The following is a 23,979-nucleotide window of genomic DNA, read 5'->3' as shown; positions in this document are numbered from 1 at the left end:
GTTTAGGTTTAGTATAGGATATTACTGTTTTAAATATGTAATGGCTTTGGGCCCACGATCATTGTGATGACGGAATTGTTATTTTTGGGTAGACTATCTCTTTAATATACTCCAGCAGTCATAACCAGTTCACACATTCCCTCATGTGTTTGATTGTCTCATGACTAGACTCTATTGCTTAACATTATTGATGGTTATTTAATGAGAAATGTCATGATTGTGCTCTTATGTTAGGACTCTAATGACGACGACTCATTCTGCCATCTGGACATTAGAATCCTCCTCATTGAGCATGAAGGTGTTGTGCTCTCGTCTTCTCTCCGTCTCAATCAAGCGTCATTGAACATCATCATTGAGGAAGAAGTTATGATGGACAACATTGAAACCGTGCTAAAAGCTATGTGCATTCTGATTGGACTTGCAAGCAGTTTCAATTCTTATTTTTACTTGTCTTTTGGTTGACAAGTTTATTACATTGAAGTGTTACCTGTTGTTTTGTTTTGTTTTTGTCGTCAACAATTAATAAAAAAAACATTGGAACATTGAAATGAATGGTTTAATTTTCTTCCCTCTCAATTTATGTGACAGAATGTATTTATTACAATAAATCTCAAAATAGTATAAGATATTACATAAATATAACATTTGTGTAACATAAAATAGTTATTTTATACAACGTACACTCCAAATAAAAATAAATATGTGAACTAATGATTTTAAGTAAAGACTACTAATGTAAACTTGATTTGTCTACTGCATCCACTTAATGTGTTATGCTTGATCTCTAGTTTCACCTTGTGTAAAAACTTTAATGGTTTAAGACAACAGGTTTCCGTGCAATTTTCTAGTAAAGTCAAGTAATTCGGGTTAAGAGTGGGATATAGATGCATGCATCTGACGTGACTTTGTCCATTGTTGTAATCAGAAATAGGAAGAAACCAAACACGGCACACAATGCTTTTTTAAACAAACAAACAAAAAATTATTTTGGCTAAAGACAATTTCAAAAGAAAGTATATGTAATAAAGCATCAGTTGTACATAAAAAAGTATAATGATTAAATTACACTTAATTTTACACTATTGGTTCTTTTCGGTCTCTATCCTCTGTGAGTTCATGGAGTTATGGAGTGTTTGAGAATAGGTTTGTTAAATACATGGACAGACGATAGGTTTAGAATACTTAGAGATAATGAATTATGTTTTCCTTCGAGAAACCTATAGAAATAGAAAATATTATAATGAATGGGATGTGGTGGGAGAACAATTTGCTTTTAGTCATGGAACAAACACCAGTGCCAGTTTTATTTTATTTGTTGAAGAAATATAAAAAGGTCTTTAAATGTATTGCTAACAGAGTTTGGGGTAAACATGTAGGTCCTATTTGAAACTATACACACACCAAAAAAAATTGTGTATAGAAGAAGACTGGAGCTAAACAAGAAGGATCCTTCCTCATGGTCAATGTTGTGAGGTCTATAGTCAAGTCAAGTATATTTGTATAGCGCTTTTCACAATACAGATTGTATCAAAGCAGCTTCACAGTATTAAATTAAAATAATACAACAAAGTTTGTTTCAAGAGGAATTTATTGATTGATAAAATTAAATTAAATATCCCCAAAATATCCCCAACTGAGCAAGCCAAAGGCAACATTATATAGTTAAGTTTATTTAGTGAATGTGAAGAAGAGGATGAATGTAGAAGTGATTTAGAGTTGCCTATTAAATAAGAAGAAAGTAGTGCTAGATAGATTCTATTTAAGTGAGATGTGGAATAATAGGCTAATGAACGCTTAAATGTTTTATTACTGACTGATATAGACAGGGGACCTGATCTGCACGCTTGTCTCGCACACCCGCTTTCACTACACAGCGCACACCGCCCTCTACTGGCGAACACAGGTATGAATAATCTGCTGTGGCTCCTACAAATGCATTAATAATCCGTGTAATAAATATGTTTGTTTTGAGTTTGTCAGCACACAAAACTGACTGGAGTTATTAACTGTAAACCTTACTGGTGATTAAACTCAAGTCATTTGCCAATAAGGGCAACCATTAAAACACTAACTTACTAACCAACATTACAGTGACTTCAGAAGTTTAATCACGTGTCCCTTTCGTCACAGATAATAGCGAAAGTAAAAGAAAGCTGATGTTTCGCCATTTTAATAAAATAGTCGATTCCTTTCTTATGTGTAGCTAGCCTACTCGATGGAACAGATGGAGGAGTTTGTGAATCGGTTGGCTATTTAGATACATTTTGATAAAGGTTAGTCGTGCACTCGAGGTGACTTCCACATTAATATTTTCTCTGAAAGGAAATGAACGAGGTTTATTTTGTGTATCGTGTATATGATGATTTTTCAAAAGATCTCTATCTATTTATTTCTCCAACTCTCGCGATCTAGTCAGATCAATTATAAAGATGTTTAACAATGTTTAATTACATTAGTTTTGTGTTTGTTTGTCATTTCCACCCAGAGTCAGTGGAGATCAGACTGTTACTGTTCAGCTTTATCATGGATGACAGACAAACATCCAGAGATGAAGATTTTTCTAAAGGATGCAGGTACTATGAATAAACACATTAATTAACCTTTTATATAATAAAAAAGATGTCTCCTGAAGAAAATAATGTGACATTCATTTTTTTTAATACATTATTTTAAAGGAAATTTCTTGAAAACAATGTCTAAACCCTCCTCAAGTACTTTCCATTAAAACGTTTTGTTTTTACGTTTCGTTGTTCTGTTATAGTTCAGTTCAGCAGGAGAGATCAGAACCAGCGCCCAGCTGTGTGTCTTTGAGGAGTGACAGGTCTATGGGTCATCCAATACAATTTAAGAATGACAATACACTGACTGATCTCAGGTAGCTATAACATTTTTTAAATACATGATTGGCATTTTTATATTATGGTGTTTTTGTAATTTGCATTTATGATATTCATACTAGACATTGTCTTCACCTGATGTGAGAGAGACATATCTACAAAGTGTTACATTTTTTTGGCTTGGACTCAGATATAGCATTTTATTGAATGAGATGCTTATATTATTTTAAACACCCAGCTTTTGTGTACATTTTAAATGGACTGTAGTTATTTTTGTTGGTACCTGGGCGTTGTGGAACTCCAGGTAATGTGCAGCAGTGCTGCTGTGGAGGCCTTATATTCAGAGCTCAAATAATGCCCTATATATTCTGACCTCAAACCCATCATAACCTCCTCCATAATGAGTCCTCCAAAAATGACCAACAAATGGTATCAATGTAATCAAATTAAACTTTATGAAATTAATCATGTTGTTGGTAGAAAACATTGTTTCTACTCAGATAATCACTGGGACCATATCATCTGCACATATTGCCAAATAGGCACAAGGTTTTGTTATCAGTTGAAGATCCTCCTTTATGCCTCTTATGACAGAGTCCACTATCTTTAAAGCATATTTTAAGGAAATGCGATGGTTTTAACTATTTTAGGACTCTGTTTTTATTCTGTTGATTCTTATGAAAAGAATAGTGAGGCCGATTTAGTTAAAAAACTTTTGTAATTGTAGTTTTTTGTTTATTTCTCTTTTTATATTTTGCTACCGGTACTTTTATTCTCACCATTAAAATATCTCTGACAACTGACATGATGTTAAATTATAAGCAATCAATAAACAATGTATTATTTTAATTTAATATGTACAATATTTAATACAACATATTGTCAAACTTATAGTTTTTGTTTTTAGTATTATTACAGTTGTGCCCTTTAGGAGTTGATTTATTAATGTGCATTTACTTATTAACTGTTCATAGAATTATTCAGGTGATGTAAAACAAATCCACCAATATCACAGTGTCTGATTCTTGATTCTCTTCATGATGTTTCAGTTCAATCCCACCACAAAGATCAGCAGTAACAAAACCCGTCTGTAAGAAGAATGACCAGCCTATGAATCAACTACAGGACTTTAATGAAAGCAGGGATGCTGGTGTCAGGTAAAGTGTGGAATTTTAGATTGAGATCAAAATTAAAACACAATAATAATTAACACATTTCATAAATATTATGATATGTTCTTGGTCATGATACAGAGAATAAATAAGACATTTTACTCTATATATTTATCTCTATATTTAACTTATGTAATACATGTAACATGGAATTTGAATTTTGCAGCCATGAAGTCCTCAACACATTTAGATCAAATCTGATGAAGAAGTTTAAGCGTCTGAATGAGGGAACAGCAAAGCAGGGAAACCCAACACTCCTGAATGAGATCTACACAGAGCTCTACATCACAGAGGGTGACAGTGGAGAGATCTGTAATGAACATGAGGTGAGACAGATTGAGACACAATCCAGGAGAGCAGCAACAGAGGACAAACCCATCAAATGCAATGACATCTTTAAACCTTTACCTGGACAATACAAACCCATCACAACTGTGCTGACAAAGGGAGTCGCTGGCATTGGAAAAACAGTCTCTGTGCAGAAGTTCATCCTAGACTGGGCTGAAGGCAAAGTGAATCAGGACGTCCAGCTCATATTTCCACTACCTTTCAGAGAGATCAATCTGATGAAGGACAAAACATTCAGTCTTTCAGATCTTCTTCATGTGTTTTTCCCTGAAACAAAAGAAATGGAAATATCCAGTGACAAATATAAAGTGTTGTTCATCTTTGATGGCCTGGATGAGTGTCGTCTTTCCTTACATTTTCAAAGGAATGAGACTCTACGAGATGTAAACAAAAAGAAATCAGTGGACGTACTGCTGACGAACCTCATTGCGGGGAATCTGCTTCCCTCTGCTCTGATCTGGATCACCTCTAGACCAGCAGCAGCCGATCTCGTCCCCTCTGAGTGTGTCCATCGAGTGACAGAGGTACGAGGCTTCAATGAGCCACAGAAGGAGGAATACTTCAGGAAGAGAAACAGTGATCAGAGTCTGGCCAATACAATCATCTCACACCTGAAGTCATCAAGGAGCCTCTACATCATGTGCCACATCCCAGTGTTCTGCTGGATCTCAGCCACTGTTCTAGAGAAGATGTTGAGTGAAGCAGAGAGTGGAGAGATTCCCAAGACTCTCACTCAAATGTACACACACTTCCTGATCCTTCAGTCCAACATAAAACATGAGAAGGACTATAAGAAGAACCTGACAGATGAAGACATGATCCTCAAACTGGGGAAAGTGGCTTTTCAGCAGCTTGTGAAAGGCAATGTGATCTTCTATGAGAAAGACCTGAGAGAGTGTGGCATTGATGTGACAGAAGCATCAGTGTACTCAGGATTGTGCACTCAGATCTTCAGAGAGGAGTCAGGCCTGTATCAGGCGAAAGTCTTCTGCTTTGTTCACCTGAGTGTTCAGGAACATCTAGCAGCTTTATATGTGCACCTCTGCTTCACAAACAACAACAGAAATGTATTTGACCCAGTCTCTAAACCAGGTTTGTTGTCTATGTTTAAGGACTGGTTTAAACTCGATTTACCAGAACATGTTTCATTTTCTGAGCTCCATGAGAGAGCCGTGAATGAGGCTCTACAGAGTAGAAATGGACATCTGGACCTTTTCCTGCGCTTCCTTCTGGGTTTGTCAGTGGAGTCTCATCAGATTCTCCTTCAGGGACTAATGACACTGAGAAGAAGGAGTTCTGACAGCAATGAGAAAACAGTTGAGTACATCAAGGAGAAGATCAGGACCATTGACTCTCCAGAGAAATCCATCAATCTGTTCCACTGTCTGAATGAACTGGGCGACCAGTCACTAGTGGAGGAAATACAACAGTATCTGAAATCTGGAACAATAAGTGAAGCCAGACTCTCTTCATCTCAGTGGTCAGCTGTAGTTTTTGTGTTGTTGACATCAGAGAAGAGTCTGGAGAAGTTTGATATTAATACATTTGTTGGAGAAAACAATAAAGCTGAAAAACTGAAGGTTCTTCAGAAGCTGCTGCCCGTGATTAAAGTTCAGTAAGTATCAGTGAAAACTATCACTTTACTGTTAAAACAAAAGAAAATCAAAAGATCATAAATCTAAGAAACATACGAACATTTATTGTATCAGTAATAGGAGCAATATGGCAGCATACTTGTTTTTATTGTTTTTCTGATTTTAAAAAATTTGAATTTATCTATTTTATTGACGGGAATAATGACGGGGAGATGTGATTGGGAAACAATACAAGCTGACTGAAACTTGTGTTAAAGCACCTGACAGCCAATGTCTTCAACATGAGGATTCATTTAAAATAAACAAGTTTAATGTTACAAATGAATTAGTACTTAAACCATTTATATGGATTTGATCCACGTTAAAAGTTAATTATTTATTGTTGCAAATTTGACAATGAAACTTGACTACTTAGTTGAGGTTTTCATTAAAGGGTTAGTTCACCCAAAAATGAAAATTATGTAATTAATGACTCACCCTCATGTCGTTCCAAGCCCGTAAGACCTCCGTTCATCTTCGGAACAGTTTAAAATATTTTAGATTTAGTCCGAGAGCTTTCTGTCCCTCCATTGAAAATGTATGTAAGGTATACTGTCCATGTCCAGAAAGGTAATAAAAACATCATCAAAGTAGTCCATTTGACATCAGTGGGTTAGTTAGAAGTTTGACCACACACATGACCAGCGTCGGCCAATAGTGAGCTTACGTGTGACGTATAACACAGAAGCGCTACGCTGTTACACTACGTGAACTAACTCGAGGCCCAGAGAGAAGGAAATTAATAGTGGAATAAAGTCGTTTTTTTTTTTTTTTTTTGCACAAAAAGTATTTTCGATGCTTCAAAAACTTCTAACTAACCCACTGATGTCACATGGACTACTCTGATGATGTTTTTATTACCTTTCTGGACATGGACAGTATACCGTACATACATTTTCAATGGAGGGACAGAAAGCTCTCGGACTAAATCTAAAATATCTTAAACTGTGTTCCGAAGATGAACGGAGGTCTTACGGGCTTGGAACGACATGAGGGTGAGTCATTAATGACATAATTTTCATTTTTGGGTGAACTAATCCTTTAACATTTTAAGTATTACATTTTAAACAGACAAACAAAGCCCAACTCTTATAATAGAGGTAAACAACATCAACTGGATAGAGCCAAAGACTGGACTAAAAAGGCAAAGGTCAAAATCTATAAATATGACATCATAATATATATAATAAAGCATGTATAATATGACATAATAAAGCACAAATGTTATTTTAAAAAAAAGGCTATCATGGTTGAGATATCAGTTGATGGTAGTAAAATTCTTGTCATGCTAGACAAAGAGAGTGATTTATCACTGATCCAGTTTTATAAAGTAGTTTTCCTGGCAACAACGGACAAAAAATAAAATATTCATATAGCATGTTTATTGGTTATTCACCTGCAAGGGAGGCCAAGAATTCTAGCCCAAGAATGCGGTCTTACATTTAGAGCAAAGCGTGGAGTTAGTTGGTTTAATTTTATGTTGTATATGTCGTGTCTGTTCAGAATCTTGTTCTTTTGCACACTGAGAGTTTGTTATCCTGAGTCCACACCACACCATGTCCCATTTGTCTTTTATTCACACTTAACTCTCTCCAATTGTAATCTGTGACACCATTACCTCAAGGTTTCTGAGTAATTTTGAGACAATGCCATCCATTGGTGACCAAGTGCAGTGTTTTCTTTACTCCATCTACAAATTGTCTATTTTTTCTCAATTTTCTATTGCTTTTTGTTTTCAGTTCATAGTGTTTACCAAGTATGATTTTCATCTCTCTACAGTTTGAGTGATTGTGGAGTCACAGAGAAAGATTCTGCTGCTCTGACTTCAGTTCTGATATCAAACCCCTCACAACTGAGAGAACTGGATCTGAATAATAGAAACCTACGAGATCCGGGTGTGAAGCTTCTCTCTGTTGTACTGAAGGAGCCTGACTGTAAACTGGAGAAACTCTGGTAAGATCATCTACAGTATATCATAGTCAGACATGTTAATGTCTTCTGTAAGACTAAATCAGGGTTCCACAAATCTGGCACTGGAGGGCCACTGGCTTACTGAGTTACTTACCTTACTAAACTCTGCAGGACAGCGGCACTTCAAAACCGGATTTGAGGAACCCTGGACTAAATTCTTTGATGTAAATTTTAGGACTACCCCGCAGAAAATAAATTTCTTTCTCCGTATTTTTGTCTTCTTTTCTTTTTTGTATTCTTAATTTAAGATAAATTTAGCACAATAACTTAAAATGTTAAGTCTTGTATACTGAAAAATTGCTTATGTATCTTGATTTAAGAATTTTTAGATATTAGATATTCAGACTACGTCTGGATCGGATTCAGAAGTTCAAGTCCAACAACACCCCCAAAGCTTCACAGTCCTATACCTCGTCCTGCGTCGACATTTCATCAAGTAACATTAGGCAGTTTTGATTTTACATATGCGTCTGCTGACATACGTGACCCGTTCTGGCAAAATGAGTCGCAAAATGAGCAAATGTTCATGACTGAGCTACACCTGTTTGACTTTAATTGTCAAAGTCAATTTTGTGAAAAATCGAGTTAAACGTTTTCTGAAGGTTCCAAAACAAAATCATCTACCAACCATACCTTAAAATCTCGGGTAATAACACCAATTTTTTTATTTTCCCCCATGGTACCACAATTGTTTGATTAACATTAATGAAAAAGACAGCCTATATATTCAGACCTACTGTACTGCACAGGTCTAATATAATGTTACACATCAGATGTTTTTCCCCAACAGTTAACCAAACGTTCACTTAACACATAGCAGATTATGTTTGCTTGAATACTCGCCAAGACAGATATTTTGAAACACTGTAATTCTGTGTAGGTATAAGAGTTTATCAGGATCACGCGCTGTCTGAGGCGTCTTTGAGGCACACTTCGGATGTGTCAGTCAGTGTGGGTAAAATCATTTTGTTTAAATCAGTATGAGTTTGAAAATCACATTTCATTGGTTCTAGAGGTGGGAATTGGCAAAAATTTGACAATCCGATAGTATTGTGATATTTGGGCCACGATTCGATATTATTGTGATTCTTAACATATTGCGATACAGCAAGTATTGCGTTTCGATTCTGCGATATATTGCGATTCATGTCCCCCATATTATTCAAAGGCATTACAAAAAATTTGGATAATAAGACTGCTCAACTCACTTCAAATGTCACATTAAATCTGTGAACATCTTCTACACATTTACTGAAGTGCAACTTAGGAGGGAAGTGCAAAAACTTTGTCCTTGAACATTCAGGACACAGGACCTTATTACAGAACGTAATTATATGAACGCGTCACCACCGCATTAGCACCAAAAACATGGATATTTTATTTTAGAGAATAATTACACAACCTATTCGATATTCTATAATTCATTAATTAAATAAACTAATCGAATATTCAAAAATCATGACTCATCCCTGCATGTAATCTCTTGTTTTTTCCCCTCAAATCTTCAGTCACGTCTCGATTTTCTAAGGGGATTATAAACGTTTCTTCCTTGGTTCGCTTTTAATTAGGCCTATTATATTCAGATTCTTTACTGTGGTAAAGTAGAAAAACGTTGTTGGACAGATAGCCTACATTTTTACTTGCACGTCAGATTCATTTTAACACAGTTTTTGTTTGTTATTAGACATGCAAGGCGCGTCAAGTTTATTTGTAAAGCGCGTTTCACACGCGCGGGTGATTTTTAGTCTCGCTCTCTCTGGCAGCGCAATTTAGGTCACAAATAGGTCAAAAATGAAAGTCATATTGACGTCAAAGTGTCGATGTCAATTTGATGTCAAGATTTTGACCTCTGCTGATGTCATTTTGCCAAACAAAAAGGTGAAATGCATGGCCGTACACTTATTACCAGCTTCACTTAAAACGAACCAGATTTACTTTATTTAATTTCCGGTTTAAAGAAATCATATTTTGTATTTTAAAGACACCATGATGGTGGTTAGCGTTTGCTTTAGTTGGGCTCTTGACCCTTGACTTTTTAATATAATAATGTCTCTGGCTGCTATAATTGTGTGTTTATAAAGCACAATTGTTGTAGCAAAAAAAGCCATGAGAAAATGAGATCAGGTGATGTTGGCTGTTTATTGATGATGATGACGATATCATCATGTAATTGCCTGAATCCCTGATCTTATTCTGGGTCTAATGTTTTGATCATATTGGACTTGTGGTTTTAATATTGTTTTATAATAGAAGCCATTTAATTTTACAGCATGAGAGTAATGTTGTTTATCAAATAATGTAAAGGATTTTAAAAGCATTTAAAGCATTAAACTTTTTCCTCTACATTATTACTTAGCCATCAGTGTATGACTCTCAACAATGGTGACAGTCAATGAAATGCTTCATGCTGCAGTGCATGCTGGGTACCACCAATCAAAACTCACCCTTATCTCCCAGCATGCATTGCGGCTTTAACAAATTATGCAGCTGGATTTTTTATAGCTTGTTTTATGCTCAGAGTTGATCTGATTATCTGGATATTTTGTTTGAATGTCACCATTGTTGAGATTCATATGCTGTTTCTTGATGTCTGTGTGCGTCTAAGTAATGCCATAGATGAAAGGTTTTTGTGCACTAAATACTAGTTTTTAAAAACCAAGTATATTATTTGATAAACAACACTGCTAGACATGACTTCTTTTGCCATTAATGATTATGAATAAAACAGTTTTAAAATCACAAGTCCTATATAATCATAGCATTAGACATTGAATAAGATCAGGGATTCAGGCAATTACATGATGATATCGTCGTCATCATCAATAAACAGCCAACATCACCTGATCTCATTTTCTCATGGCTTTTTTTGCTACAACAATTGTGCTTTATAAACACACAATTATAGCAGCCAGAGAAATTTTTATATTAAAGGTCCCATATTATGCAACATTCACTTTTGCATGCTGTTTGGACATAAATGTGTGTTGGCAGTGCGTGTACAGAACCACCCAATAGTGATAAAAATCCACTCACTCCTTTTTTATTAATCCCCATAAATCATCAGCAGTGTCTCCCAACGACCTGTTTTCAGAATGCTGTTTTAGTGACGTCACTACAGCACAGGCCCCGCCCACGAGTGTTGACAGACACTGCCGTTTGAACATAGACCCGCCCTGATCGAGTTCACAGCTGCTGCACTGACGAGAATGTCTCCCAAGCGTTGTAAGTGTTGTGTGGCTGGATGTATTAATCCACATAGCTCTCTCTCTATTTACTCCCGAAATCTGAGGCAGCCGCTGAAGACGAGGTGGAATTATTTAGTTTTTTAAAGAAAATGCTCCCTCAACTCTACTGAAATTTGTTTATGTACTTGCGCACTTCTTATAACTTACTGTGTTTACTCAGCTCTTACGGTGATTTTCTGAAGTAAAACTGACGCTTCATCTTTTGTGTTATGTACAATAAATTATGTTTTATTAACAAAGTTCGGGAGGAGCAGGTTCAGATAATTAACCAAATTATGCACAGCTGGAGATTAATCAGTAATCAACTCAATGACAGAGTATAAATTCACAGCAGACCTATCTCTGTTCATTGAAAGTTTGTCAGCATCCCTCCTCCACCCCATCTCCTCACTTCCAGTTCCAGCTACACTTACCGACTGGGGGGAGTACTCTGGGTTCGGGCCTAACTCCGAGCTCGGAGCCCTCCCCCCGGACAGCACGCCAAATACGCATAAACTTATTGTACTAATTATATGTAGATGTGAACTCGTGAAACTTTATTAAACTCATCAGTATATGTTTTATCATCATTCGGACCTGGTTCGAAACAGCAGACTTGTAGGCTATTAATAGTGGATACATACAAGTAGATGACAAATACGTTATAACCGTAATACCTGTTCCATCTCTATACAGCACTCTGACTCTGTAGGCATTATTGTCCGACTCCGGGTCGAAATGAACACCGTTACTGAGAGTTTCTGATATTATTATCATCATTCCGTGAGATGAAATTGTCCTGAGACTGAGCGCGAGCTCATGAAGCTCCGCCCCCTGTGTTGTGCAGCAGCAGCTTATTTGCATTTAAAGGGCACACACTAAAACAGCGTGTTTTTCTGAGCCCCAAAAAATGACAATTTAAACATGCTGTAAAAAATGATCTGTTGGGTATTTTGAGCTAAAACTTCACATACACACTCTGGGGACATCAGAGACTTATTTTACATCTTGTCAAAAGGGGCATAATAGGGGACCTTTAAAAAGTCAAGCGTCAAGAGCCCAACTAAAGCAAACGCTAACCACCATCATGGTGACTTTAAAATGCAAAATATGATTTCATTAAACCGGAAATTAAATAAAGTAAATCTGGTTAGTTTTAAGTGAAGCGTGTAATAAGTGTACGGCCATGCATTTCACCTTTTTGTTTGGCAAAATGACATCAGCAGAGGTCAAAATCTTGACATCAAATTGACATTGACACTTTGACGTCAATATGACTTTCATTTTTGACCTATTTCGTGACGTCATTTTGACATCAATGTTGATGTCATATTGATGTTAAATTGACGTCAAGGTGCCCGCTGGGTTGTGGAGGATTAAATTCGCTTTTCATACCTTATACAACAAGTAGCCTAGAAAACATGAAGATATCAGAAAATAGATTGATGGTCTCTGACTCTTTCCTCCTCGTGTCCCACATCCCTCTCAAAGCGCAGAACTGTAGGCTTCATGTGTAATCACGCGTCTTTGTGTGGAAGTAGGCTATTAAACGAAAGTTTTTTGTTGTTTTTTTAATAGATTTAACTTTATATTATTTAAGTTTCCAATATTTACTGATATTTATTTCAATGCTTTACAGGCTTTGTGTTGCTTCTTTGACGGAATTGCTCAAATTAACACTTTTTTGCTCGAACAAACCATAGACTGTAAAAAATATGGACAAAGCGTCTGTGACGTCACCCATAGACTTTCTGAAGAACGGGTTTGGAGACGTTTATGGGGGGTATGGGCGGCGCCATCTTGGAAAATCTCGGGAAATCCTAACCCCGCCCACCTTCTGGCCAATCCATATATGGGTAAAAGGGCGGGCTTTGTGTGAGACTGGAACGATGTCATTTTCGCGTGAAGAAAGCAACATAAACAACAATGGATGACATACAGCAGATCTTGTTCTTGCTTCCCGGCGTGTTTGTCACAAGAAGCCAAGCGCCGACATTAGGCGTTTCTCGATAGCAAGTACACAAAGTTCGGATTGCCAAGTTAATTGCCAAGTCCGACTCAGGAGAATGACTCCCGAGGACGCGAGTCCGGTTTATGGGATCAAATTCCCGCCAAATATATAGCGGTCACTTATAAAAATATAAGCGTGTATCAAAAATTTTAAAACACATGTAAAAATATATTGCACAAACTGAAAAAAAAGAATGCAAAATGATCAGAATAGCAAACAACGTGGTCATGGATCAAAATATAATAAGCGTGAATAAAGAATAACAAGCATGAATAAAAACTTTAAACACATTAAAAGTTATTTTGCAGAAAACTTAAACTTATGGTCATGCTTTCTTAAAAAGTATGTTTTCCTTGGTTTTATTACTGTGTACTTTGTGCTTTCTTGCATTTTCTGCTCATATTTTACTCTTTTGTACGCTTGTGCTGTTTTTCTCTTCGCTCTTCTTTCTATGTTCTGCGCTTGCTTTCCCAAATGTTGCAGTTCGAGTTTCATGTAAATTAGGGCAGGCTTAAGCGTCACCATTGGTCCACTAGTTCTAGATTGACAGCTACTCCTCTAGCCAATCAATCGAAGAGGGGAGTTGACGTCACACCAATGCGACTCGTGGCTACTGATGCTTATGTAGGAGTACAAGCTGTTTTTGTTTGTACAATTTCTTCAATGCCATTATAATATACTAAAATGTTATTTTTCTAATACTTTTATATACTGTTCAATTTCTTATTTGTGCTTTATGTGCATTTATTAAATTAATTATTTTCGCTTGGCATACCAGCGTGATTACGTCACCGCACACTTCAGTGGGTGGTGCGCGCCCGTGATGCACTTCATTCTGAGTAAATATAACAACAAAGAAGAACTGCTGCGCTCTCTTTTATTTCATTTTTCTTTAATCCTTACTCTTTTTCAGGAGTGCTGCACTTACTTATACAGGGGAAGACGGCAGTTCAATTTAACTTTACAAAGACTTTCAAGCAGTAAAGCTATCTGAACTCTGGACAAAAATAATTAAATTCATCTTTTTTGAGATACATGAGAATGTTAATGTGCACACTGGTAATTGGTGTTAAACAATATTACTTGGCTCATGATGTCAATATGCTAAGGCTGCTGTAAGTAAAACATCCTGCAGTTATGAAACGCTGATTGTCACACATGTCTTTGTCCTCAGTAAGACGAATCATTTGATGTAAATTTTAGGACTTAAATTAGCTTGTAAAATTTTCTGTAAACACTGAATCTCAGCACAGAAATCACAGGTGTACACAAATGTCTAATCTCATGATCTGGTATTAGTGTTCACTTTTACATTTAAAAAAAAATCCTTTAAATTTTATCAATATTTCATTATATTCAATAATTTTAGTCTGTTTCACTCTGACTACAATGACATTCCTGTTCCCCATGTTATTCAACAGTGTTTTCCCCAATGATGTTCCTGTATAATAATTCAGTGGTTTTCAACCCTGATCCTGGAGTTTCACCAGCACTGCACAGTTTTAGATGTCTCTCTAATCAAACACAGCTGACTCAACTCATCAGCTCATTAGTAAAGACTCCAAGATCTCAGGTGGGTTTGTCAGAGAAGAGAGACATCCAAAATGTGCAGTGATGGGGTTCTCCTGGGTGGTTTCTCAGATCTAAGAATAGACTTGTGTTCTTGTGGAGAAAGAATGAAAGAATGTACGTGCCCGAATGAATAGTTCAATATTATGTATGATTTTGATGCACAGAAGCAGGAAACGTAAATCATGTGTCTATCTCGTTAATCTAAATCTGGAGCGCCCAAAACTGTTCCTGGAGATCTACCTATCAGCAGAGTTCAGATCCAACACACTAAACCAGCTCATTAAGCTCTTCAGGAGCACTTCAGAATGACAGTGAGTGGTGTTTGTTACAGCAGTGTTTCCCACTGTTTCTGTGTCCTGTTGCATGAAGCCAGTTTCAGTTGCTCCCCTTGTAAATTTGAGATTATTTTGAGCAAACTCTATTTTTTCGGGCTCAAGAAGGTGGATTGGTTTTTAGCGGGTTCGATCACCATGGTAACTTGCGCTGCAGGATGACCTTGAATAAAATGAATGTATTCTGTGTTAGAGATCACAAACCAAAACTGGACCAATCAGCTGTGAGTAAAGTGACATGTATCTGATGCAATAAAGCCACTCCCCCTGTATCTCTCACTCCAAATTAAAGCAGTTTAGAGTGAAATAATTGTATGTTTATATTACATGAATTGTAATTATTTATAATTCATATAGTATATTCATATAATTGAAGAGTTCAGATGCAAAAGCCTCTAAGTGCCATCTGAAATTTTCTTCTAGAATGATCATTTTTATCAAGCTTGTATATTTAAGTTCAGTAATTTCACTTAAATGACGATTAATAGGTAATTTTCATTGCCATTTAAGTGAAATTACTGAACTTAAATATACGAGCTTGATAAAAATGATCATTCTAGAAGAAAATTTCAGATGGCACTTAGAGGCTTTTGCATCTGAACTCTTCAATTATTCTCTTAATTTAAAATTAACTCTAAAAGGGGCGATGTATCCTGAGATAAGCAGGGAAAGTGTTGGTTTAATTTCTCAGTTTTCATGTTGAAAGGGTGTTTGTTGTGAATATTTAGATCTGGTGACTTCATTCATACATTCTCTGTTTAGCTCATGGACAGCATTTAAAAACAACATGTTTTTAAATCTACTCGCCTTCAGTGATACATTTCACATATTTACAATATTTGAGGAGACTTGCATGTTTGAAGAGTTGTTGTTAAGTGTTAGCTTATTATGTTTATGTTGAAATTTTATGGATTTAATTTTTCCATTTTCCATAATCTGCCTGTAAATGTTTGTATCTCCCAGGATACGTTTCCCCTTTGGGAGTTTAAATTAATTGGAAAAAAAGAATGCTTGTTTGGCAATGCATGTTACAACATTTTAATAACAATTTTAAAACATTTATTCTCTCATAACTTTAACTAAACATTCTTTGTGAAATTCGGTTGTAAAATGCCTATTTATGAATATATTAGCCTACTGTATCAAATTTAATATGCAAATTTCTAGGGCCTATAAATTATCAATATGACCAAAACTTTGCTGAGAAACATCGTGTACACAATCTTCTTCATGCCTTCTGTCCTCTGATTGATCGTTTATACTTTTTTTTTTTTTTTTTAAGGTCCTTTTGCTCAGAAAATCTTTAATTATGTTTATAAAGTAAATGTAAGAAACATTTACTAGACTGAAGCAACTGGGGTTTATTGATTATTAATACACCATTTTTTTATGTTAAAAATTGCATATATGATCCATAAAAGCCGTCTGTGTGTGTGTGTGTAATATGATACTCAACAAAAAACAGATGCAAACTTGTATATGCATGCATGTGTGTTTTTTTTGTTGAGTATCATATTTATACATCGCTTTTATGGCTCATATGCAATTCAGTGCAAATCAATGATAATTAAGAGATGGAAAATGTTCCCCAAAAGCCTGTTGCATCATATTTTACATTTATATTAACATGAAAAAATGTCAGAAGAATTACATTTTTAACATTAACAAATGGTGGATTAATATCAATAAACCCAGTTGCTTCAGTCCAGTAAATGTTTCTTACATTAATTTATAATAATCATGAATCATTAATAAATCATTTCTCAGCAAAAAATACTTTATTTGATTTTTTTTTTTTTTTTTTTTTTTGTATAAACTATCAATCAGAGGACAGAAGGCATGAAGTAGATTGTGTGCAAGAGCAAAACAGAGAGGCAGAAGGTAGCATTAGGAGGACAGAAACAATCACTGCATATCCAGTAAAACCTCATGGTATGTTCACTGTCAGCAACAGTGTTGTCATAATTATCAGTTTAGGTTTGACCATATTGATTTCACTTTATTTGAATGGTCCCTTGAACACATTCTGTTGACTATCAGTACAGTTGCACATGTCTACTAACTCCCATTGGAGTGTTAATAGATTTATTAGTAGACTAGTAGGGTTAGGGTTAGAATAAGTTGGCATGTAGTTACAATGTTACTTATAGTCAGTAGTTAACCTACCATACTCTTGTGTGCTTTCATCTTCACGATGAGTCTGTCACAGAGAAGAGGTGTAGTTGTGTTTGAGCTCATTTAGAACTGTTGGATTTATGAAGAACATGTGTTGAAAGCTTTTTGAATTTCTTTATTTTTTTATGACTGATAAATCTCCAATTGAAATTTAGACATATGTATAGTCTGTGTAGAATTGTGGCTTGTACGTGTTGATCTGAACTGAGAGAGTGAAGAGTGTGTCATTGTTCTCTACAGGTTGTGGGATTGTGGAGTCACAGATGAAGGTTGTTCTGCTCTGGCTTCAGCTCTGAGATCAAACCCCTCACACCTGAGAGATCTGGATCTGTGGGGGAATAAACTAGGAGATTCAGTTCATCTGCTCTCTGCTGTACTGGAGGATCCTCACTGTAAACTGAAGACACTGTGGTAAGTTTGTCTCTCTGATTGTCACACATGTCTTTGTCCTCAGTAAGACGAATGATTTGATGTACATTTTAGGACTAAAATTAGCTTGTTCTGTAAACACTAAATCTCAGCACAGAAATCACAGGTGTACACAAATGTCTAATCTCATGATCTGGTATTAGTGTTCATTTTTACATTCTTTTTAAAATATATCCTTTAAATGTAGTCAGTATTTCATTATATTCATTATGTTCAATAATTTTAGTCTGTTTCACTCTGACTACAATGACAACTCTTTTCCCCCACGTTTACTCAACAGTGTTTTCCCTAATGATGTTTCTGTGTAATAATAGTGTTTCCCAACCCTGATCCTATAGTTCCCCCGGCACTGCACAGTCCTTAATCGTTGAAGTTTCTGCTTTGAACGGCTCTTTCCGTGGCTACAAAAATACAATTCTTCAAAGTAGCTTTTCAAAAACTACTAATGTACTAATATGAAAGATAATAAGCAAAAGAAATGTAATAACTTCATGCTGATCTTCATTATCTTATATGCAGGGAAAACACCTGAACTTCTGCGGAGCAGTAATGAATAAAGTAACATGGTCAGCGCCGCGCTGGTGAGATTAGTTTGCTCTGTCCATTCGGTTTCGCTAGCAAACACGTCCTCCCTGCGATGTCGAGTCGGTCACACAGCTCGGTCCATTGAGCCGCACCGATGATGTCAGCACGGCACGAGCTCTGTAACACCGCTCCGTTTCGTCCCACTGTTGGTGTGTTTGGCTTCCCATACAACTCGTTACAACTAACAGACATTGCTTAAAAGAGTTTGTGAGACGCGCCAAATTAAACAGAAGTGCGGACACACAACTTCCTTTTCAAGGGAAATTAGCCATCATCAACTACCGAAATCTCTTCTTATTTCAGTAATGCGTATGAATGAATTTCACCAAGGTTGATCAATGTTTTTCGTTTCACTAGTGTTGAGGCTTTTCAATAATTGTTGCCTAACGGCCCTTCATACTGGAGATCTCATATTTGTCTCCTCTAAAGTTTAGAAGAAATCTCAGCAACATCACACACTGTGCTCAGATTTCTCTCCGTAGAAACTCGGGATCGCTCACATTTGTCTATTTTGAAGTTTAGAAGTGATCTCAACAACATCACACACTGTGCTCAGATTTTTTCCCTAAACTAAAGACCCTGGTGGTCTCATATTTGTCTCCTCCAAAGTTTCAGACAAGAATGAACATTGATCTAGTTTATTTGTACAGTATGGTGCACTGGCAGAATAGTTTTGTATAATTAGTGTAGAAATATGTGAAATGCTTATAAATCATTAAATGTTTAAGTTTTATAGACCCCATTATTACACATTTTTCAAGTGTCCAGACAAATATTGTTATCCATTTAATATGAAGAGACAATTTTATTAGTCTTTTTCATTATAAAATATATAATAAGTAAGTAAGTAAAATGTATTTATACAGCGCCTTTCACAGACTAGGTCACAAAGCGCTTTACAATAGACAATAAAACATAATAAAGAACAAAATAAAATAAAATAAAATAAAATAAAACAGATACAATTTTCAGTATATAAAAGGACAGAGATTACCCAAAAGCTAACCTGAACAAATGAGTCTTCACTTGTCCCCTAAAACTGTCCACATTCTCAGCAAACCTAAAACTGGTTGGCAAAGCATTCCATAGTCTGGGTGCCATAGCGGCGAAGGCTCTATCCCCACCTGTCTTTAAACGAGTGCGTAGCGTAGATAGCAGATTATTAGACCTGAGAGACCGGAGAGGGGTATGAAGATGAATTATGTCAGCAAGATAAGCAGGGGCCTGACCATGTAAAGCCCTATAGGTTATGATTAAAAGTTTGAATTGGATCCTGTAAATTACAGGAAGCCAGTGAAGGGAGCAAAGTATCGGGGTGATATGGGTGCGCCTATTTGATCTAGTGAGTAACCTAGCAGCAGAATTTGGAATAGATTGCAGTCGATGAAGAACAGATTTGTTAAGTGAGGAGAAAAGTGAGTTACAAGTATACGTATACTGTACGCTGTGAATGCTCTGCAGACCCAAGCCATTTAAGAGAATGAGTTTTGTGGACTCGCAAATTAATATTAACACTATAAATATGACTATAAATTCCCTTGTCGTTTGAGGTGTAAAATAAAGCTTACATAATAAAATTATGGTAATACTGTACATATGTTACTGTCCGTCATTTATTTATTTGCCATTCGACTTTTTTTTCCAAATAAGTGCCAGATATAAATTAAATAAAATTAATACATTATTAGCTAACTGTGTGATTTGTGTATGTACATTTCTGAAATGCATAACTTGGACACAGTCACCTCTGATAACAGATCACTCTAAATTGTAATGTAGATGTGCATTTTCTGTAAAGCTGCTTTGAAACAATATGTATTGTGAAAAGCACTATACAAATAAATGTGAAATTAATTGAAAAGTTATGGAGGGTTTTGGGTAAGTGTATCCACAACGCTGGCGTTATTATGCATCATCATCATTGTTTCGCGTTCTATGGAAGCATATGGGTAGCAATATTCAATTTGAAATGTAATATGTAAAATGGCAATGCATTTCTGTATTTCAATTTACGTTTTCCATTACATATGTGCAACGTTTGGTGCAAAATTAAAATGATATTATATTATTTACATTTGCCATTTCATACACTAGTTTTAATATGTAAATTGAATACATTGTTTTACGGTGTGTACTTTACTCTTAACACCTTTTACCTATTTATTTATTATTCTCAGGTAAGGTAAAGAAAGTCAAATCTGACCTAAACCGTAAGCGTTCAAAAGGTACTTACAATTTGGTCAGAAGACTCCTCTGTGGTATGTTCTCATTAATAGTCTTCCAGCATCATAAATCTCAGTAGGTAGATTTTGTAATCAATTAAATTTCTTTGAATTGGTTACTTTTCTTTTTATAATAAACAAAAATATAAAAGGCGAATACAACTTAATCGTTTAAGTATAAAATACAATAGTCATGTTTTGAAACAAAGGTGTAGTAAGCTCTGGGCTTCTTCTCTTCTGCTTGGGGTTTCTTGTCCTCAGCTCTGGGCTTCTAGGCGTCGGGGGCACTGGCGTATCAGTATCCCAAGAGGCAGTCCGTTCATCAGTCTTTTATACTCCTTGTTTACAACTGGCATTTGGTTGACACTCCTCCAAAGTTTCCCAGATCCTTCTCCAGTCAGGTGCAAGCGGTCCACCTCTTCATGTCCTTGAACTACAGTAAACTCAGCTAAGATGGCTGAGTTCATTTAAACATTTAAAGAGTCTAGCGCACACACATAATCGCAATTTTCTGCTCCTCTTAACAGAGGTTGGCACAGTCACATATACATACATAACCAATTACTGTACATCTATGCCAAAACAATATAAGCCATCTTTTACAAACAAAATAAATAACAACATTGAATGCAATGCATTACACTGGCTAAATATGTATAACAAAAAGGCATCTATAATAAATAAGGAGGCAGGTAATTGCATTTTCTTGATATTATACAACACCCCCTTCATGCAATTATCCTGACTCTTTATCCTTCCTTCTCATAATTGTAGCACAAACTTTGTTCACTTCATCAAACTTTACCAATAACATAGACATTTGTCCATCATTCTTAAATAGATTGGTTTGTTACAGTTCATGCAATATTTCACCCAGTTTTGTTTTCTGGTTCCCATAACAGAAATAATCAATTATATTTCTTTTGTAATTGTATTAAAATTATTTATTTATCAAGGGGCAAAACTTTGTGCTCTGCTTGTTTATCATGTATTAGGCCAATTTGGATCTCAACAAGAATCCAGTACTTCAAGCACCCGGTCCCCCCTTAGAGCCGCTGACATCTCCTAGGGTCTTTAGGGCACAAAGTTAGTATCTCTGGGGTATGATGGGTTTTCTTACCCAAACTACTAGTTTAAACATCCCCCTTGGTTTGTACCAGTCTTGAAATTTATTCAATGTTCAAACAGTGCACAAGGTTTCTTTTTTTATTATTGCTTGAAACGTCCAGTTCCAAACCTCTGGGTCAAATATTGTCATGCAACTCATTTTCTCATTCAAATATCTTACACTAAATCCATCATTTCTTAAGCATTAACAGATTCTCAGATATCATAATTGTACCATCAAATATAAAAAAAAACTTTTGTAGTAATTGTTGCATAAACATATCACATCCTACAATTATTTATCTGGTTAATTATGGTTACATTTCATACATTTACTATAATCAGAATAATCCAGTTATTAAACCTTTTGTATCCAGAGTAATTCTTCTAATGTTTCCCTTAATATCTGAGAACACTATATATTCAAACATAAATTATATAAGTCAATAAATCAATTTGTTCCTTGTTATACATATGGTTCCCATTGTAAAGTTTGCAAACAATCTCTTAAGTTAATAATGTCCATCTTTAAACATTTTATATTTTAAATTAAATGTACAAGTTCATCTTTTAACATGCCCTACGGTCACAAGAGTTTCTTCTTCAATTAGCATAGCATATATTTTAATTTCCTTAATATATTATATACATTCAAAGTCCACTGAAGCCAATGAATTCTTTAATTCATAAAGATTTAAAAATATTTCAAAAGCAAAAACAACAACATTATTTTCAGTAAGTTTTTACTATAAGTTATCTTTACATCCCCATTATAATAAGGTTCACACTTTGTTACATCAGTATTTGGTGGCACCACACACATTTTAAATCCTCAAAAATTAACCCAATAATTAAATCATCTTATCAGGAGTTCTTACCCTAAACGTCTCCTTAGTTAAATCTAAGGTATAATCTTTTCTAACCCCAGATTTGTTTGTTACGTAAGGGATAATCCACAGCTAGCCATGCATTAAAGGATTTTAATGCACGACGTAGAGGCGAAGAACCGCCCGACGCGAAGCGGAGGGTGGTTGCCTCTACGAAGTGCATTAAAAATCTTTAATGCATGGATAGCTTTGGATTATCCCGCTTATACCTTGGTTATTTGCCAAGTTAAAAACAAGTTAAAGCTGTAACTGATGTTCACAGTGTAATTTTTTAACAGACGTGTAAAAATGACGGTTATTTTCTTAAGTTACGAGCGTTAGTTCTAGCACTCCGTCCACTTTAAATAAAGTAGAGCCATCGGATTGCTTTTATTTGAATGAATCATCACATTTATTTAAATTCATTATTAAAAGAGAGAGACAGAGAACTGAAAGAGAAGGAACAGAGAGAGAGAGAGAGAGAGAGATGCGTGCGCGAGTTAACGTTACCTGTGTGCGTCTCTTTAAAGTCTAGCAGCTACAGTCCCCTCGTTGCTTAAGCATATAGCTAACTTAATGATTCTTTAATGGATTTATTAAAATTATTTATGAATGACAGGCAATACTGACAGTGACAAGGCAATCTTTATTTGAACTAATCATGTCATTTATTTATTGTTAATTCTTTGTGCCGCTTTTTGTCATTCAACAAGTCTTCTTTTTCGTCTTGTGCCTGGGCCCATTTCTCAAAATTGCCATATTCACCATACAAATTAAACGATATGCAAAAATCATCCATTTAGCCTACCTAAATAAACGTTTTCATATGAGTCTCTCACTCTGCTTGCAAGTGTAACTGTGTTACTATGGTTACCAATGTTTATAGTAGCGGATTCATTTCGAACTGTAACTGTAATCAAACTGACTGGAACTACCTGTGCATTAAAGGGTTTTACTGCACACCTTCCAGCCAATCAGAATCGAGTATTTAAACAGCCCATGGTATAATATAGCATAATACATTTTCACATAATACAATTAAATTATTCTTTATTCATTTACAATAATATATTTCGTTTTCTTAAATCATGTATTTATCAGTCAGTAAAAACCATAAACACAACTGGCATTATAGATGCCATAAAATTATTACATTTTATGTTTACAATATCAAACACCCACTTCATAATAGTCCTTTTAGTTCTACGGTTCTTATTTTATTTATTTATTATAAATCATTAAAATAATAAAGTAATAATATTTACCAGGATTTCCCAAAAGGTTTAACTGACCCCAGCTAAGGTCTCAGTGCTGGTGGATGCAGAGCGGCCGTTTCTTACTATTACAGTCTATCTTGTTGTATAGTCTATTTGACTGAATAAGAGGCATATACAAACTATATACTGTAGGACTTCTTCTGCTATTTCCACCCCCTTCTTTGAAAGGGTTCCAGATTCAGTCAAGGCCATTTGGTGCTCTTGCATGGATCATAAT

At 35.6% G+C, this 23,979-nt stretch overlaps 2 protein-coding genes across 2 annotated transcripts in view; both read left to right on the top strand.

Annotated features, from left to right (window-relative positions):
• Nucleotides 1–23,979, top strand: part of LOC309510013 (uncharacterized protein) — a gene marked incomplete at its 3' end in the record, with an annotated part of 1,894,646 nt that overhangs the window by 807,724 nt on the left and 1,062,943 nt on the right. Inside the window, exon 24 of the mRNA XM_082191149.1 lies at nt 7,771–7,944. Coding sequence (XP_082047275.1) covers nt 7,771–7,944 — 174 coding nt within the window. The remainder of the gene's footprint in view (nt 1–7,770; nt 7,945–23,979) is intronic.
• The window catches only part of LOC309510024 (uncharacterized protein), an 83,457-nt gene that overhangs the window by 28,619 nt on the left and 30,859 nt on the right, over nt 1–23,979 (top strand). The window lies entirely within an intron of this gene.

The sequence above is a fragment of the Leuciscus leuciscus genome, assembly GCF_965113295.1.
Source record: "Leuciscus leuciscus genome assembly, contig: SUPER_11_unloc_1, whole genome shotgun sequence".
In the NCBI taxonomy this organism is placed as follows: Eukaryota; Metazoa; Chordata; class Actinopteri; order Cypriniformes; family Leuciscidae; genus Leuciscus; species Leuciscus leuciscus.
The sequence above is the reverse complement of the archived record's forward strand: the minus strand, read 5'-3'. Positions and strand labels throughout refer to the sequence as shown.